The 18,871-nt window shown below is 39.4% G+C and overlaps 1 protein-coding gene across 1 annotated transcript in view; it reads right to left on the bottom strand.

The window, feature by feature from the left end:
- Positions 1-346: 346 nt before the first annotated feature.
- COL4A1 (collagen type IV alpha 1 chain) overlaps positions 347-18,871 on the bottom strand; it is a gene marked incomplete at its 3' end in the record, with an annotated part of 43,204 nt that continues 24,679 nt past the window's right edge. The window contains exons 27-43 of the mRNA XM_026058181.1: positions 17,833-17,930; positions 17,377-17,527; positions 16,930-17,043; positions 16,343-16,510; positions 15,673-15,762; positions 13,013-13,165; positions 9,939-10,037; positions 9,758-9,847; positions 8,712-8,851; positions 7,668-7,798; positions 7,486-7,562; positions 6,628-6,726; positions 6,059-6,109; positions 3,975-4,160; positions 3,153-3,286; positions 1,048-1,120; positions 347-418 (exon numbers count right to left, since the gene is read on the bottom strand). Coding sequence (XP_025913966.1) covers positions 347-418; positions 1,048-1,120; positions 3,153-3,286; positions 3,975-4,160; positions 6,059-6,109; positions 6,628-6,726; positions 7,486-7,562; positions 7,668-7,798; positions 8,712-8,851; positions 9,758-9,847; positions 9,939-10,037; positions 13,013-13,165; positions 15,673-15,762; positions 16,343-16,510; positions 16,930-17,043; positions 17,377-17,527; positions 17,833-17,930 — 1,926 coding nt within the window. The remainder of the gene's footprint in view (positions 419-1,047; positions 1,121-3,152; positions 3,287-3,974; positions 4,161-6,058; positions 6,110-6,627; positions 6,727-7,485; positions 7,563-7,667; positions 7,799-8,711; positions 8,852-9,757; positions 9,848-9,938; positions 10,038-13,012; positions 13,166-15,672; positions 15,763-16,342; positions 16,511-16,929; positions 17,044-17,376; positions 17,528-17,832; positions 17,931-18,871) is intronic.

Here is an 18,871-nt window from a genome sequence, read left to right as displayed (position 1 = left end):
CTGCCAGCCCAGGCCTCCCGGAGAGGCCCCAAGCACTCCCTGCAGCCTGAGACCTGTAGAGCCGCATCTACTGTCAGAGGGYYRGTCTGGGTCSMAGCCTCTGACRCAGCAACTCCAACAGCCACTGGGGAACGCGCTGTGCGGCGTGTCACGACCGTACCTGAGGAAACCTACACCACAGGGAACAGAAACAAAGGTTCCTTCGCGCGCCCTTCTGCCTGAACTGCTGCTACCTTTTTACACTGTATAAAAGGAGGAGGGAGATAGCTATTGATTAGTCACAAATAACACTTTTAACAACAACAAAATTTGGGAAAAAAAGCACATTTATATTATTATATTATACCTTTAGATCCAGGAAGACCTTGGTCACCTCGCTCTCCTTTAAGACCTGGGAAGCCAGGAGATCCTTTTGGACCTGAAGTCAAAGGAAATCTTTGCATGAAAATTCAATAATTTCTTGGTTTGGAATGATGCATACAGAACAATCATATATGTTCCCATGATCATTTAAGGGCCATGACTTTATTCACAGAAGTAGTTTTCCACTGTCTGCAGGAGCAAGATGTGAACTGAAGACAAATTTCTCTTAAATATCTAAACCAGAATAATTAATTTTTTTCTATTAACAACTGCATTTTTTTATACTATAGTGTTTTCATGTATGTGATGTTGACGATAACAGTTATTTGGTCAGCAGTGATGATGAATGGAAGTTGTGAGTCCTCAAATATAGCTGTAACACTTGCTTCTCCCTCTCTCAAGAAAATTCTGAAGATTCTTGACTGGCAATGTCCAGATGATTGATTTTACACCCATCTTTTAAACCAAATGCACACTTACACTTGGCAAAGCAGGAGAACACGGAGGAGGCAAAAAATATTGGGAAAAAAACTTTTATACTTTTTGATGCAGCTTTCAATTTCCTCTTTCATTTACTTTGGAACATGGAGTTAACATTTTTTGAGAATTTTTTTTAAGAGGAGAAGGAGACAAAAAAGCCACCTTTGTCTACTTTGCATAAATATAACATATATTTTTTCTCACCTGGAACGCCTGGAACTCCTGGAGGTCCTAAATCACCCTTTTGACCAATATCTCCTGGTAAACCTGGACTACCCTGCATAAAAGAAAAAGTGAAGTTCAAGTTATCCTATACTATTATGATATCACTCTCAAATAGGCTGTGTAGTTTTGGAAACCTGTGAAGAATATTTTCAACATGAGAGACAAGACATTGAGTTTAAGGAATGGTCCTTCTCTACCATGATTAGGTGAGAAGGTTTTGTTACAGAAACAAGTTTCATACTTTGTTTGTACAAAACTACTTTTTGTCCTACAAAAATACTGCACCAAAAAAAGGTGTCTCGCTAACAACACAGCTAATAAAATGGTCTTCAACAACAAAACACAGTGTGATGAAAACCATCAGTAAGCACAAATATCAGCAAATAAAATACTCATTTCCGTGTACCCCCAGTAGACGGATGCTAGGTAGAAAATAAAATGTGGTAAATGTAAACCACAGCAGAGTTTAAAACTTCTACATTCACATGTGGAGTGAAATTAAATGTACTCAGTGATTCACAGACCATTGAAGATTCTGACTTTTCTACAGGGCTAAAATGCTCTAGGACTTAAATACTTCATATACAACACATGATCTTTCTTCTACCTTCACTATTATAAAAGAACTACTCCACTGAAATCAATTATAACAAGTTCATAATGCCTCACTTAAAGGAAAACCAAGCCCATATTTCAAAAGATGCTGTAAATAGTCACTTAACTGACTGCCAACATCCTTCTTTTGTCTGTTGCAGCTCATCTGCTAAAAGCTTTTAAGTAGAGCTTAGTTTTCCTGCTGACTAACTGCTAACCCAAGTCTAAAGCAATATGGCAGTGACAGTCCCCTATACAACATAATGTGGAACACAAGAGGAGGAAAGAAAGAAAATTCCTTTACTAAATAATTTACAAAATCCTTTGGCATTCCTATTCTTAAAAAACAAACAAATGAACAAACAGTTGTAGACTGGAATACCAAAATTTTAAAAGCTTTGGAATTTCCTATGTTATAGAAATTAAGCTCTCTACAGAAATACTTCAAATTCTTAAATTATTCTTAAATTATACTGGAATGTTATTCTGAAATTTACCACCTTCAAAGCTGTTATGATATGATGCTCTTAATGATCAAAAGACATAGCTAAGATCCAACGTCAAAACACTCAAGCAAATCCTTAATGTCTTTGGGAAGTGACTCCTGGGTGCAGGAAAGGATGCAGATGGTCTCTGCATTATCAAGAATCTGGCCTTCTAAGTCCACTATCAGTATCCTGCATCTCACATCAGGACCTTCTCCCTGAGTCTCCCTTCTTCCTGCAGACTAAGAATTGTGTACAGGAACCTACCTCCTTTCTTATCCTTTCTTCCATATATTATTATTATTATTATTATTATTATTATTATTTTCTTAGTAGGAAAGAGGAAATTAAAAGTTAAAATGTGAAGTGCATTTTTCAGTGTGGAAAAAGAAGGCAGACATTCTGTGAGAAAGTATAGCAGATCAACTACTCCAGATGACTGTCCTATTTTACCTCACTCTCCCCAGTACACAAAAAAGGGACCACTTTAGATGAATAATTTATGACAATGTATTAATAGCATTACCTGTTTGTATTTCTAAAACAACAGCTATATTACATCACTGACAGTACTGAAAGTGCACTTTATTTGAGAGGTTTCATATCATACCCAAACAGTTCAGGTATTTTCAGAAAGCAATTTATTGTGAAATATGCAACCTTTAAAATTAACTACTAATGCATTTGCAGGATTTATAGATGTGCTGCAGGCATCCTGCACTGTTAATACACTGTAAATTATATTGTTGGTGTTGTGTGTTACCACTCACTATCTATAAATTTCTAAAAAGTTCATTAGCTCACTGGGGCTTATTGGTAGGTAGCCTTTAAAAAGAGAGAATTGAAATGTTTTGAAACTGACTTTACATCATCAGCAGTGAGTCCAAAGGGACTTTGAGCATTAAGTATCATTATTTTGAAAGACAAATATCTATGATTAATATATCCATTAACTAGAAGAACCAGTGCTTGAGTGACTCTGGAGAGTGTATGGAAATAACTTACAGGCAAGCCCTGGAATCCTGGGTCACCTTTGACTCCCGGACCCCCAGGGGTCCCAGGCCAGCCATCGCTCCCCTGTTCTCCTTTGGCCCCTTTAAGTCCTGGGGGTCCTGGTGGCCCTGTTGGACCTGGTAAACCTATAAACCAGAAGGATGAGACAGGATTTAGTGGCAAATTTTTTCTTCTATAGAAGAGCAGTACCTTGTGGAGGACCAGCTGGCTCAAACTAAAGATGGGCAGAACCAAAGTAATTACCGTAACAGTGTTTCAAGAAAATATATAGGAGAATCTGTTGCAGGGAGGTGCATAGGAATCCCTTTCTGACTGGACTTTTACCATTTATTACTATTGGCTTGATGGAAAATGACGCAGGGATTTCTGCATGCACAGAGCAAATGCACTGTATGTTCTCATGTGAACATGCTACAAACATATTGTATCTCTGCTCTGCTTTCGTCACCCCTAGCACAGTGCCACTGCCAAGTTAAGGCCACACTGGACCATTTTTAAATACATCAAGACTCTAGAAAATAGCAACATCAAGCCATGGCTGTCCAAAAACAGTAAATAAAGCCCAGAGAGAAACACACTGAAACAGGAGGCAAACTTCTCAATGTCAGGGAGACTCTGGACAAAATCAACTGCCAGAAGACATAAAATCAGTATATTCTAGGACACAATGCCAAACTATCCATGAAGAAAAAGCTTTCTCTGATCTCTGAGAAGAGAGGATAAGCAAGAACATGCAATATTGATTATATTATTAATCAATTTAGATGAGCTTTGATTAACAGCAGTACCTTAATTCTAAAGATAAAGAATTACCTGGAAGGCCAGGTTGGCCTTGGGGTCCTCTGTCTCCCTTAGGTCCCTCCATCGCACTTCCCGGTAGTCCAGGAAGACCTTGGCTGCCTTTAGGGCCTGGTGGACCTGCATATCCTGGTTCTCCTTTCAGACCTGGGATCCCTGGACTCCCTGGGGATCCTGGAAAACCCACGTCACCTTTTGCACCTAAGATGTGAAACAACCCCCAAAACATGATTAGAGAAAGGATCACCATCACCAAAACCTTCTGCCTTATTATTCACCCACAGTAAGCTTTAATCCTTAAGAAAATACTGATCTTGCCTATATATTCAGAAACAAATGCAATTCTTTTGGAAAACTATTATTCTCACTCTGTGACATAAAGCAAGAGGAAAAGAATAGTCCAACTGATAAATCTTTTGTGAGTTAAGCTGATCACCTGGGTATTTTCATTCACTGCAAAAATGGATGAACATTCAACATCTTTCTATCAGCCTTTTCCCAAGGAACAAAGCCCCCAAATCCTTGCTCCATTACAACTATCATTGTCACATCCGAATAATGGATGTTTTACCTGAGTAAGCACAACAGGGCTTGTTCCTGGAGAAAAAGGGAATATATTTACTAAGATCTAGATTTAAACACTTAGTACTTATTTTCAAGCTTGTACAAATAGCAAACTTTTACAATTTAGTTGAACTTTATATCATGACTGAGCAAAAAGAATACAGATTACCTAGTATGAGAAAGAATAATAAAAGAAATAGAAGGTAAAAACCACACTTTCCCTGCTTTTTGCTTAAACAAAACCAGGCCTTTAAATTCTGGACTCTCTTTTTGGAACTACAATACTTTTGGAATGCAAATGATGTGAGTTAAATATCTCTTTACTCTAAAATCAAGTATTTTAAAAAGAGCTGTGCTGACAAAATGAGATGCGTAGAGTGGTAAAAATGCTCTCATAATCTAGCATTTTACATGCATTATTGAGCTATATTTAGAAAATTTGCTTATTAAAATAATTCTCTAACTTTACAACTTTCTCAGCAATTTCATGACTGTTAATTATTCTAAGAGGATAAATAAAAGATATTCTAAAATTCTGGTTCATCACTTTTGATTGTCCACAGGAGTCTCCCGAATTTAAAGAACAAATGAGTGCAGTGAGGACACCGACATTTCAAGCTATATAAGCTCACCAAAAACTGTCATATCATACTAATTCTATAGGTGGACTAGTTGAATCATTTTTGTTTTCTGGATGCTTAAAATTGAAACTCCTTTAATTGAATATAATGTCCTTTATCAGTAGCAGTTTGATGTATCTTCAGTACTGTATCTATTGTACTCTACTCTCTAGGAAATACCTACTTCATAAAATGGAGCATGGTGCATACAGACACCTTGAGCAAGCTCTGGCTTGAGCCAATCAAGACATTCTCACAGCATAGTATAGTGACACACTTTGTGAAGCACAAAACTGGTCTTGAAACTGTAATAACTATGTGCCTGTGCCCAAGCTAGTAAGTTCTGAGTCCAGGAAAAGAATGTTTTCAGTAAGACCTCCTTTGATCTCTGCTACTTTTGGCATCTCTGCACCATGCTCCTGTGCAGTTTAGACATGCTCTACTGAGCTATAAAGAGTAACAGTTTTAGCAGTGAATATGATTTCCATTTGCACTGCACAACAGACTCAGGTAAATTAATTACTGCAGTACTCTGGCCACAAAATCACTATCTTTAGCTATCTAGTGCATGGAGCCTCACTAGACTTTGATTTTGCAAAATTAGTAGGGAAACAGAAATATTTGGAATTCAAAAGCACAGCACACAAATAGGGGAGTTATTTATATTACCTCATCACAGCAGAGCTTGCAGTAAATTCCACACTAAGAATAATTACCTATGTTAGGGCATATCTAATTCATGTCCAAGATGCTGCCACTGTAACAGAAATTAGTATTTGAGCCTCTCAGAGTTTCTGCCTGCTATGAAAAGGTATAGCAGGTAAAAGAATGATGTAGAAAGTATGTCTGAATTGCAGAATTATGTTTAAGCATGTTGGGAGGGAGGTTAGCTGCTTGTTTAAAAAGGTGTTTTACCTTTATCTCCCTTTGCACCCGGAAATCCTGGAAGTCCTCTACCAGGAAGACCTATAATATAGAGGTAGCAAAAATGAGAAGACAGGCCAGTAGTTACATTTAAGCTGTAATGAGCAAAACTCTATTAGGAAAATACAAAATCTAAATAAATGGTCTAAGCAAGAGCTCTTTAGGGCAGGGACTGTCTTCATTATGTATTGGCATTGTATCTAGCACAATGGGTCCGGTATGACTGAAAACCCTACCCTAAGAAAAAACAAGCCCACTCCATTATTTCACAGCCAACTTGCAAAGGGAAACACATTCCAAAATATGCCAATCCTTTAAAGTATTGCCAGCTTTTGCAAAAGAAATTCTTTCAAGATTATACTGATTAAGCACAGTTTTTGCTCATCAAAATGCTCAGCTTTATAATGATGGATGACAGTCAGTAGTTTGCAAGACACTCTATTAATTTCATTTTGTAATGTTCCAGTCCAAAGTACCTCAAAACCAGCAAATCCTTCTCCCAGCAAAACCCTCTCTGTGCATTTTTGTACCACATAAATGTAACATGACAGTCACAGTACCTTGTTCACCCTTTGCACCAGCTGCACCAGGAATCCCATCATAACCTGGTTCACCTTTCTGTCCAATGGAACCAACAGGACCCGGAAGACCCGGTTCACCTGAAAAATCATTGCCATTTTCATTTCAGCTATGAATCATCAGACTTTTTTTTTTACACGTTTTTCCCTAAAGAAAAGCTTAACTTAGGCTTTTGCTCCCACAGATGTCAAGCAACTACTGCATAATGACTGCAGTCTGGCTTTTCTCTGATGTTACTTCTAAATTACATCAGTGTGAGATGGGGCTTAAGCATTGCGGATTTTGCATAGGCTAGTAATCATGAATCTCAGTGAGGTTAGAGGGTAGGAAATCCAGCAAAGCCTCATGAACAGCACAGCCTGTGTCCAACGAGATGATGTGTCCAGCAGCCAGTAAACTAACACAAGGTACACAAGGGTACAAAATGCTGTTATAGCCATGACAGCAGCGGAGCTACTTTCCTCCCTATCCCATTCACTCTTTAACATCCATGTAATGATGCTAAATGTGGTGATTCAGGTTTGAGTCTCATGGATCAACATTACTGGTTTTAAATGCAATCAAAACCAACATAACTAATGGCTACAGCAATAACAAGTCTTGTTGAAGATGGTAAAACCTCTTCTACAAATAGGGCAAAAGAAGTACTAGCCCCGCACAACACTGACTCAGATTTACCTGAGAAACAGCAGAATGTTTTTTCACTTGAGAAATGAACAAGCATAACAAGGTATATTCAAGCCAAAATGAATCTAGGAGGCCACAGTATTTGTTTTAGCCACCACTCAGTAGTGAAGAGTACTTTAAGAAGCATTTGGTGTTTTATGTCTCTTTTCTACCTGGTTCTCCTTTTAAACCTGGAATGCCACTTAAGCCAGGAAGTCCTTTTTCACCCTTTTCTCCATGGCGACCTGGGCTTCCTAAAGAAAGCAGGAAGATATGGGTTTACATGCTGGATATTTGGTATAAGTCTGTTATTAATTTTTCATTGCAATTTATTTTTTTACTGAAGCATAAACACTTGCCTGGAAATCCTGCCATGCCAGGGGATCCTTTGGGACCTGGGGAACCCGGCATTCCTGGAAGTCCTGCACTACCTTTTTCACCCTTCTCTCCAGATAAGCCTGGACTACCTGTTCTTCCCGGTTCTCCCTAGAAGAAGTAGCACACATTAAAAAATCCACATATTAGTGCTGAAACAGCATTTTGTGTCTGCAACAGTAGGTGTCACCTCCCCTTATCCATCAGATTTATAAAGAATTTAATTCTTTTTTCATTTAGAATCAAAGTAATTTAGGATTAAATTTAGCCTTAAATTCCATTATCAGAAATATTGGCTTTTCTAGCAATTGCTCAATAACATCTAACTATATATGAGAATGAGAAGTCTTCTATGCATTTTTCTGAAGGTTTTTACAAAGGCTTTTCCAAACTGGCTTCATAAATTATTTATTACACTTAATCATCTTCAAAAAAAAAAATCTTTTTTAAGTCTTCAGCAAATTTGCTACCAGATTAATAAGTTTTATTTTTATAATTTTTTACTTATAAATTCAGGATTACTGTCATGGTACGACTAGGAAAAGGAATGTGAAACAAATGAGAATCCTATTAGAATACTATCAGAGATGGAATTAACTTTATAGACAGTATTAATACAGTTCTCTTTTCTGTAATGTCTGAGCATTTTGTAGTCTTTTTCGTCTTCCCAATATCTCTGTAAAAATACAGAAACAATATTTCAGTGTGATAATTTGCTCCGTTTGTAAAAAGTCTTTTTCACTGTATTTACTTAGCATTTTTAAGAGTTCTTCCCTTCCTCACATTTCCAGCAATGTAAATTAGTCTATTCTGAAAAGACAGGATAAATCAAAGCCCTGGAGAAAATGCTGCCACCAAACAGAATGCATCTAAGACTGTGCACATGCATGCAGTTCAAGTTTCTCTTCAGGTATTTAAACCAGCCTAACAGAAAATATAACAAAATAGTTTAATGGCCAAAGCATCTTCTAGAATCAGGTACTCTCTAGAGATAAGACAATTTTATCCTTAGGGGTCTAAATACCTTCTCACCAGGAGATCCTGGAAAGCCAATTCCAGGAAAACCTGCTGCTCCTTTGTCTCCTTTTTCACCTTTTTGGCCAGGGAACCCTGGTGTGCCTGGTGAACCTGGAATTCCCGGCAGACCTTTTTCTCCAGGTGTTCCTAGTAAGAAAAAAGAAAAATGGGTGCATCAGAGCTAGTGGTAACTTAGCAGTGTTGAAAATGCTTTTTAGTGCTGTCTTAGCTACTCAGAGCTAGAAAAAACAATATAACTCACTACAATAGGAAGTAATTTAACTTTTGAGATTCACCCCCTAAATGGCACTCTTTACAGGAAGACAAGCTTTCCAGATAAAAGAAGGTGGTAATCTTGGATTCTTAGAAAACAGAGGTGTTGCTAAAAATATGCTTTGAATAAAAGTATGTGCTAATTTGAACAACTTCTAAGAGGAATACAGTGACAAAGGTATTTTGCTGCAGCAGATCTTCTGTCCCTCTTTACCACCTGTCTTTGATTTCCTAAATATGCTAGGCACAAGGTCATCTGAATGAAGACAAAGTCTCCACATTGAAATGGAGGTTCTTCTCATTCTATTCTTTATTTCCTCTGTCCCCAACAGCACTCTTCCAAGAGCACTAGAGTTTGTAGTTAACACGTGATATATAGGAACTCACCAAATTATTCAGAAGGGAGAAAGTACACAAGAAGCTTAATGCAGTTCCCACACTGGCACAAAGAGACAGACAGACAGGCAGGCAGATATCACCTGAAAAACCGCTTGCTTGCACCATATACACAGATTATATATATGGGCCTTCTTCTAGATGTCCAAAGTACCTTTTTACACCTGACTGCAGAATTCACAAATTTAGGAAAACATTTTATGTGATTTATTTGGATATCATAGTAGGATTGAAATAGCAATGTCCCCAAAGCCCTAATTTCAGGTACTGCAAACCGCACAACACTGTCAGAGAGCTACACCAACAAATACTCTATAAAGTCTCTCATAATGCTCCACATTAACTTGAGGAAAGCTAAAATAAAAAATTCCCAGCTCTCAGTACCTGGCAAACCCATTTCACCAACTGATCCTTTTTGTCCTGGAATTCCTGGATCTCCTGGGTACCCCGGGGGCCCTTGATCACCTTTTGGTCCTATGGACAGTGGGGAAATTTAAAGTCCCATTAGTTACCATGGTTGAAAACACCTCACAAACATTCCTTCTGTTGATAGCTTCAGGCCTACCTGGATGACCTGGAGTACCAGGTTCACCATCCTTCCCTGGAATTCCTGGTTGTCCATACTCCCCACGTAACCCTTTTTCTCCTGTTGCTCCATGGTCCCCTAGACACCAAGAACACAAAAGTGGTGAGATGAATTTTATCAAATTTTATTGTAATGCAGTGTAATTGGAGACTCCTTCTAGTTAAATTTTTATCCGTTGCTTCTCTTTACCGAACAATGGATGAGTTCAAGCTTCATACATTGTACCACAGCACTGCAAAGACTTGAGCAGAACACCAGCTTTCCAGTCACTAAAACCAGTGTTGAAGTAAGACTGCAAACTACTACAATTCTGCAGTTGTCTGTGCAAATTACAAGGCAAGTTGCCTCTTTGAAAGAAACTCAATGCATTGAAAATGATGCATGTGTTTGAGTTAGATTAATTAGCTGCTTTTGAAGTGCCAGACAATATCAAGTGTTAACAGAAATGACTGATTTGATTGTTTTGCTAAGCAGCTACCAGGGAATATGTGCATGAACAACCAGTTCACAGGCAGAAATTTGGTGAATCCCAAGTTCTCTTTAATGTTAAAGCATCTTCATCATTCCAGAAGGCTCCATCTGTGGCATGCCTCTTGTCCAGCTGTAATATCCAAGTTTTTCAGTCATAACTCCTTCTGTTAGTGTTGCATCTAGATGCTGAACAATAGGTTACTGAAGACAGTTAGCTGAATGTTTATAAGAGGATTTATTCCAAAAAATCTCCAAATGTCCAGAAACCAAAATTTTTCATTAAACATCAATGACAATTTTCCACAAAAAAATATGGTGCCTTTTCTACAGGGTTTATATTTTAGAAGCTTTTTAAAACATTACTGTGATATTCATGCCTAGAGAGATGAAGGCAGTTAGCAGAACCGGAAAGTTCTGGAATATAGCTAGATTAATTTTTCTCTATAGCTGCTGAGTATCCTTGGGGTAAAGAGGATGAGATGGGGAGAACACAGGCAGAAGTCTGCAGGTCGGGGTCTGCTTCGAACCTAGCCTTCAGGACTGTGTGAGCCAGGCTAACCTGCAGGTTGTGTGTGCTCAGGAGAGGACAGGGAGGTCACACATGTTTGCAAGCAAACGTTATTAGTGCTGGAGAGGTAAAGGAGCTAGATACCAAAGAAATTAACCAGTTGAATTTGTCAGCATAGGCTTTTTTTTTTTTTTTTTTTGTGTATGTGTGACCAGTGTGCCTAACTTTGATTTCTTTAAAGGAAATAAAACTAATTGTCAACCAGTCAGTCTACGGGCCACTAGTAGGTAAGAAAGGGATGAAAAACAGCCTATATGCATTTGTCTTAAGGCTTTTCACACCACCACATATATCAAGATCATAAATAAATGAGAAAAATACAATCTAGATTAAATCATTACAGGTAGGGACCCTCACCAACTACAAAAGTGCTCTCAGAAACTGCATCTCAGCTTAGGGATGGATGCACTCCTCAGTGTCTCTCCTCCCCGCGTGCTCCTGCCCTCTCTCATAGTCCCTGGCCCTGGGTTGTCCAAACTGGGAGATACTTCCTACCCACCTGCCTAGGTTTCTTTGAGACCAAACCAGGACACACAGGCCTACACTTCGTTCTGACAAGTAGCCCAGGACCTGGACAAAATGGATATCTAGACCAGGAAACTCTCCTGTTCCCACAGTTTAAATTCAGTGAAATGTAGTTATTGGTGATTCTCTGTCACTAGCAAGGAATCCCAAGTGTTCTGTCCTATGCCCAACAGAGAATAAACTGATAAAATCTATGGATGGCACTAAACTGGGAAGTGTTGAAAGGAGAACAGGATTAGACTGCAGAAAGATTTTCACGAATTGGTGAGAAGGCCAGAAATCAACAGTATGAAATTCAAAAAGTGGAATACACTACATATTTGGGAAGGAGAAGTCAAAAGTATGAATGCAAAATAAAGAACAACTGCATAGGCAGAAGTCCACAAGAAAAGGACCAAGGATTATAGCTAATCACAAACTGAGAAGGATATTGTTTCAAAAAAGACAAATCTCATTCTAGCAGGGCCTGAGTTGGAGTACTTCCCTTGTTTCAGTGGAGTGCGCTCTAACAAGGATGCAGCCAAACTGGGGAGAATTCAGAAAAGGTAACAAGAAGGATAATGATTTCAGAAAATACAATACACAATGAATGGCTGATGGATTTGGATTAGGGAAATGGAAGACTACATGACCTCACTGGGTTCCTTTCAGCCCTACACTTCTATCTTTATGAAAAATCAGTTACCATTTATTCAAAAACTCAGTCATTGTTGTGTGAAAATATAAAACTGTCAAAATGTAAAATGTCACTTTTTCATGAAAAAGCAAATTGTAATAAAAAAGGACAAATAATAAAAATATATAGAAATAAACTGGTTTTCTTCTTTCAAAAGAAAAACAGGGGAGACAAAGCTCTTAACTAAATTTTCATACAATAGTGCAAAAGTATCTAAGAAGAACACACTGTCTGAAAAAAATTAATATCCTCACCACCATTAAGTTTCTAAATAGAAACTGACTGCCATCCTCCTGTACATTTCAAGATATTTCAAATCTTAAAAAATTAATCTTTAGGTATGAGTGTCATACATGTGACTCTCTTCTGAAATTTCTTCAGGTCCTAAAGAATCATCTGTGTGCCAAAAAAGCTGTCCACTTGTTCTTACGATATCTGTTGGTCTTCAGAGCAACAACAGTATTTCCACCATACATGAAAGGCAGCTTTTCTCTTCCAGAAAGTTCTAATTGCTACTTTTAAAGTTTCTTCTCTTTTGAGAGAGTCTTCTGATGCAAGAGAGAAAAACAGATTTTAAAATGGGAAATTGAATTTCTTCATTTAAACCAGAACCCTTTGTGTTTGTGATTGATCTTTGTGTTTATGGAGCTGAAGGAGCCTGGGAAAATATCTGGATTTGTTGTGTGAAGTTCTTTAATCTTGTTTTTTTAAAAGCTGTTTTCTAAAACCAAGGTATAACTGAAGTCAAAGCACTGCTTCTCATTAGTATATTACCACTAATTACACTTATACATAGTTAGAGACTAAAGTTACCTTTTTCTCCTTGGTCTCCCTTTTGGCCTTTGAGACTAACCATGTCCATGCCATCCATGCTTCCAGGTTTTCCCGGGAGACCTACTTCACCTTTATCTCCCTTGACACCAGGATCACCTTGAGGTCCAATTACTCCTTTGAAACCTGGGCTACCTATAAGAGAATAGCACAGAACATTACAGTGGCATATAAAACTTTGCAAAAATATTTAGTAGACATTAACAAATGAAATTAGCTATTTATTCAAACTCTGAGCATGGCATACCATGGTCTGGAGCATCTCATTTATCTCATATAAAGTTTTTTTTAGATCAGGAATTCACAATAGCTCTACCAAAAAATGTGAATCTTTTTTTCCACTTCACACACATTAGTTTTAGGCCCTCCAAAAACAATAGGGATAGGAAGCAGCTTCCCTCCATCAGATATATCAAGCTGAATTTTCACATGGGAGAACTTCATTACAGAAAAATAATGCTATAGATGCTATAAGATGATGATCTTTCTAAAGCCTTTTAAACTGGCTATCTTTAACTATCCAAAAGAGTTCAAATAGAGGGCACTATACGAAGGGTTTAATTAAGTCCTTCCTGCTGGCTTTTTATAACTTCAAATATTCTATTTCTGGGAGTAATATCTAAAGCATCCTTTGACCTAGCAAACCCTTGTTTTGTTGAAAAATGGAGCAAAAAACCCTGGTTCAGTGTCCAAACTCCTGCTCCTAGGATATGACCTTCTAACTTACATTGTTTCTACCTTACAGGGGACATACTCAACATAAAATATTCCTTAAGTCAAACATACTGTCTGTATTTGGTTATTTCCAGACTTGTCTTCAGTAGGAAAAAAGGTATATTTTAAAATGTTGATATCCATATGCAAGACAGAAGAAGTGCATTGGAGAGGACCAAGGTTGGTCTCAGGTTTTATTCCTACCCTTACAATGGCCAGCTGATGAACCTCCCATGAATCACTTCACTGCTTCCTACTCCAGTTTCCCATCTGTTAAACAGATTCCTTTATGAATCTACTATGACATCTATTAACAAAATCCACTACATTGATATTTAACACAGCAATAATTAATAATTAAAGGTATTATTGGTTATCATTTTAACATACTAGCTAGCCAATAAAACCTAATGAAGGCACTTCCTATGGTTTACTTTGCTAACTCATACTAACTTTCCTAGTTTGAATACACCTTTAACATTCTAACTCTGACTCTTTAACCCAAGACTCTGGTTTCCATGTGCCTTTCATGTGAGGTGAAATTAATAGATTATTGAGCTAGCAATTCCCAAACAGATTAGACTCATGACATCTTAACTGTTTAGAGGTTTGGCGTCTTGTCTCTCCCTACAGTCAGTGGGAAGGGAGAGCAAGAGAAACCCACAGAGAATTACTTGTTTCATGCCTGTTAGACAGCTCTCTCAAGACAGAACAAATGTGTCTCTATCCAGGTATCTCTAGCACAAATAGATGCTCAGGCTAATGTGTTATCAGAGAATAGAATAATTAAGGTTGAAAGGGAGCTCCAGTGGTCATCTAGATCAACCCCCTGCTCAAAGCATGACCAAATTAAAGCAGGTTGCTCGGGTACCTGTTCAAGTCAAGTTTTGAATATCTCCAGGGACAGATTTTCTCTGGGGACCTGTTCCAGTGTCTGACCACCCCTATAGTAAATTTTTTTCCTTATTTTTCCTTTTTTCCCTGAAGGCTGGATGAACCTTGGTAGTTCCTCTGCAACATCCCAGATTTGGGCCTAGGATACGCAGAAAACCTCACAAAATCAGGTTGGCAGATTGAGCAAGTCCATGAGAAGTAGTCTCCAATAATTATGATCGTAATTTTTCTCTTCATGCCGACACTTAGTTCAGGCTCATCTGGCTCCTATGCCTCCCTGATGGGTCTTGTTTCTCATCCTCACTGGTTCCCAAGGCACTATACCTGTTCTGAAGCTGCAGATCCTCATGTGGAGAATGAGCCTTTGGTCTACTGCCAGAAGTCACTGGCTCCCAAGCCTTCCCCATCATGGGAGTCTCCATCCACCACTCCTTGGGGACTAGTCTTTAACTGTCCCTCCACATTGTGGAGCTCTGGCTTTTTTCTCTCCAGGTCATCCTGTCAATCTCCTGTTCATCCTCCCTGATGGTGTACAGTCTTTTTGCCTCCTCCTGCAGCTCCATTCACCTGGCAACTCAGTATTTTAACCAGAACACTTCTCCCACAGGTAAGGACACCCCTACCCAGTCCCAGCTCCAGGAAGAGGCACTGGGCACTCCCTGAAGCCCAAGACCTGGACAGTGGCCTCCCTCTGGAGTTTTGTCTGGCTTGAGGCCTCTGATGTGCCACAGTCAGCTGTTCCAGCCAATGTGTGTCATCACTGTGTAATCTTCAGCAGTCCCACACACTCTTGAGTGGAGTTTGTAGGCCCCTCCGGTGCACTAACTGTGGCAACAACTGTGTCTCCATTAGCTGTCACTATCTGCTGTGCTCTGCATTCTAGTTATACAGAGCTACCTAGACAAAGATGAGCTAGCAAAATGAAAAACTCCGATACACAGATTCAAATTCTGATGTTTGGTTCCCTTTAAACAGGCAGAAATTTTAGGCCATTCAGTTTTCAAGCGAAGAAAATATCCCTCAGTAGGTCTTACCTTTTTCACCAGGGAACCCTCGATCTCCAACTGCTCCAGGAGACCCTGGCAATCCAGGAGTTCCCATAACTCCCATTTCTCCTTTGGCTCCTGAAACCAAAATGAAAAAGTGATTAACAGAAAGATGGCAGAGCAGCATAAAAGAAGTAAGAGAAATGGAATGACTTACTCCCTATTACATTAGGGATTGAACTATTTAAGGAAAAATGGCACAAAGAGGATGGTATAATTTAAAATAGCCTGATGGAGAAAACAACAATAAATATAGTATCATAAAAAAAGGAGAATAAAACAAAGCTTGTAATAGGTGTTTGACAGATCCTTAAAACATTCAATCACAGTAAACAATGCTGTAATCAAGAAAGGCACCGTTAATACCAGATTCTGTCACTGAAACTTCATAGAAGAACAATCTTCCATTATTACAGGTTAAGGGCTAGTTCATGCAAGTTGCTGGATTTGATCCACCAAACAGTATGAGTTTAAAGTTATACATGCATGGAGCTGCTTCGCTGATAACAGCCCAAGTGTTTCCCTGAAGCTCAGACTCTTTGATGGATCAATTTCTAACCGAGTGAAAAGGCATGCTACCAGGATTTAATAAAACAGTTGTCAAAGATGCAAGTTTCCAAGGCAAAGGGTTACTTTTCTGAAGGTAAGAATGCTTTACCTGCCGATCCTTTCAGTCCAACTGCCCCTTGTGGTCCAGGCAGGCCAGGTAATCCCACAGAGCCTGGTACTCCAGGCTGGCCCTGGCTACCTTTATCCCCTTTTGGTCCTGGCATATCTAGACCTGGGATACCAGGAAAACCCCTTTCTCCTTTTATTCCAGGAAATCCTAAGAAAAATAGAAGAAAAAGATCAGTACTTAATACAGCACAGAAAATACCATTAACAGGAGTGCCCTACCTATAATGTACTCCTGTGGTTCATAAATTACATGGCATGAAGACACAAAGCAAATTTCTCTAGTAAGAAGACAGCAGAAATATTCCTCATTCCCTAAGTGCAGGAATCATGTACATATTACCTATGATCACTGGGAGAGACTAAAGAAAGGGCAGGCATTTTCTCAGGAAGCCTCACACATGCTCTAAGCTTTGGCCCAAAGGGATGAGGTTGCTGACACCCTCCCATGCCCCTCCATGGAGCTCACCCCCCCACAACAGTTTATGAGCAACACCTTTACTGACATCAACATCCATTTAAGCCAAAAATGCACTCCCAAGCAACAGCATGAGAGTATTTTTCTTTCACCTGGTGGTCCCTGGGGTCCTGGTTGTCCAGCAGGTCCTGGTGATCCCTGCGGGCCTAGTCCTGGTGCACCTGGAGAGCCCTGTAAACCTTGCAAGCCAGGGAGACCAGGGTCACCTGTGTGGAAAGAAGAGAGACATACACTAAGTGTCCTCCAATATTATTTGAAATCTGGTTCATGGAATACGCTAGACAGGTGCTTTGGAAGCATTTGGGCAATAAAAAGTCATTTTGAGCTGTAATACCTCCTGCCTAGGCTCAGAGGAAGGACTACTGTTTGCTGCTAGTGATTGGAAGGCAAAAACAAGGAAAGAGGAAGGAAAAGGGCAGTATCCTGAGATACCAGTAGGATTTAAATTTCAAATACACTTTTTGCTGCATCTGCAGGGGAACGACTTTAAAATGAAATAGAAATACAGAAATATATCTTAATTTTTTCTACTACATTACCTCGGAATCCTTGCTGACCCGGAATCCCTGGAAACCCTTGCTCGCCACGTAAGCCAGGCAATCCTGGATTTCCCTTTTCTCCAGGGATACCAGCTGGGCCTGGTGGGCCTGGTAATCCCTTAGGGCCTGGGAGACCTACTCCAGGTTCACCCTAACCACAGAAACACAATAGATTAGGAGTCTGTATATCAAACCCAAGAATGTATTGATTGACTGTATTTAAACCACTCAGAGGAAGAATGCAACATACAACTTCAGGACAGATGTGTAAGCAATTTAGAATTCATATCAACCACTGTTTCTTTGCATGCATAGGGGAAAACATAAGATGCACAACAGCCTGGCCAACTATTCTTTCTCTGAAAGAGGAATCTTCGCAAAGATTCCTGTTAACATGGTGTTGTGACACATGGATGCTCACAGAAAAGAACAATACCAACAACAGCAGACACCTACTTTTTGACCTTGTAAACCTGGGGCACCTGGCAAACCATCCAGGCCAGGAGTTCCTGGAGTGCCTGGCTGACCAGGAGAGCCAGGCTGACCTTGGAAACCTACAAAAACAACACAAAACTCACATCATTAGTGCCTCTGTCTGTAAGTGTCCTCTGTCATTTCTTCAGCGTCTAAATGAACTATTCACACCCTCACAGGAACATTTTTTAAAAGTTCTGTTTGGTCTCTTACAACTGTCAAATTTACAGGGATGCCAGCACCCAAAAGCCAGTGTCTTCAATAGAGATTCAAATGCTAACCTTCATGCATGCAGCATTTGGCTTTTGAGGAGAAATGACTGCCCAGAAGAAATAAATTCTGAGTGATTGCTGTGGGTTCATGTCATTTAGAAACATTCTCTCTGCAAAACTGTGTTCCCAAAATCTTCTTCAGAGAGGGCTACTCTATGGGTGGGGCATCAGACTGAGGGATGCAGAACAAAATCCATCTGAGAATCAACACCTTTCTGTCCAATGTATGTGTAATTGCATGTCCTACACATGCAATTAAAATTCCCTCTGTGGGTTACATACAGAGGGTCTGTGTGCTACAGTAGGTCCATGGACTGCACTTTGGGAATGCAGGAAAAAATACATCTGACACTCTGCAAATCACTTAAAGGTAGTGCTCACAGCACCAGCACACACTCTGTAATCAGAGATGAAGCTTCTTTCTCAGGGAAGATCTCAGGAAGTGAGAAATCCAGCTTTTTGGCAAATCACAGATTAACAGAATGGTTGAGGTTGGAAGGGACCTCCTGAGACTGTCTCGTTCAACCTCCTGCTGAAAGCAGGTTTAACTAGTGTGGGTTGCTCAGGACCTCGTTCAGTCAGTTTCGAGTATCTCCAAAGACGGAGACACCACAACCTCCCTGGGCAACATGTTCCAGTGTTTGACTAGCCTCACAGTAAAATAGTTTTTTCTAATGTTTAAACAGAATTTCCTGTATTTCAATCTGTGCCCATTGCCTTTTGTCCTTTCACTGAGCATCCCTGTGAAG

The sequence above is a fragment of the Apteryx rowi genome, unplaced genomic scaffold, assembly GCF_003343035.1.
Source record: "Apteryx rowi isolate R43461 unplaced genomic scaffold, aptRow1 scaffold_1439, whole genome shotgun sequence".
Taxonomy (NCBI): domain Eukaryota; kingdom Metazoa; phylum Chordata; class Aves; order Apterygiformes; family Apterygidae; genus Apteryx; species Apteryx rowi.
Note: the sequence above shows the minus strand (reverse complement) of the source record. Positions and strands in the feature narration are given on the sequence as shown.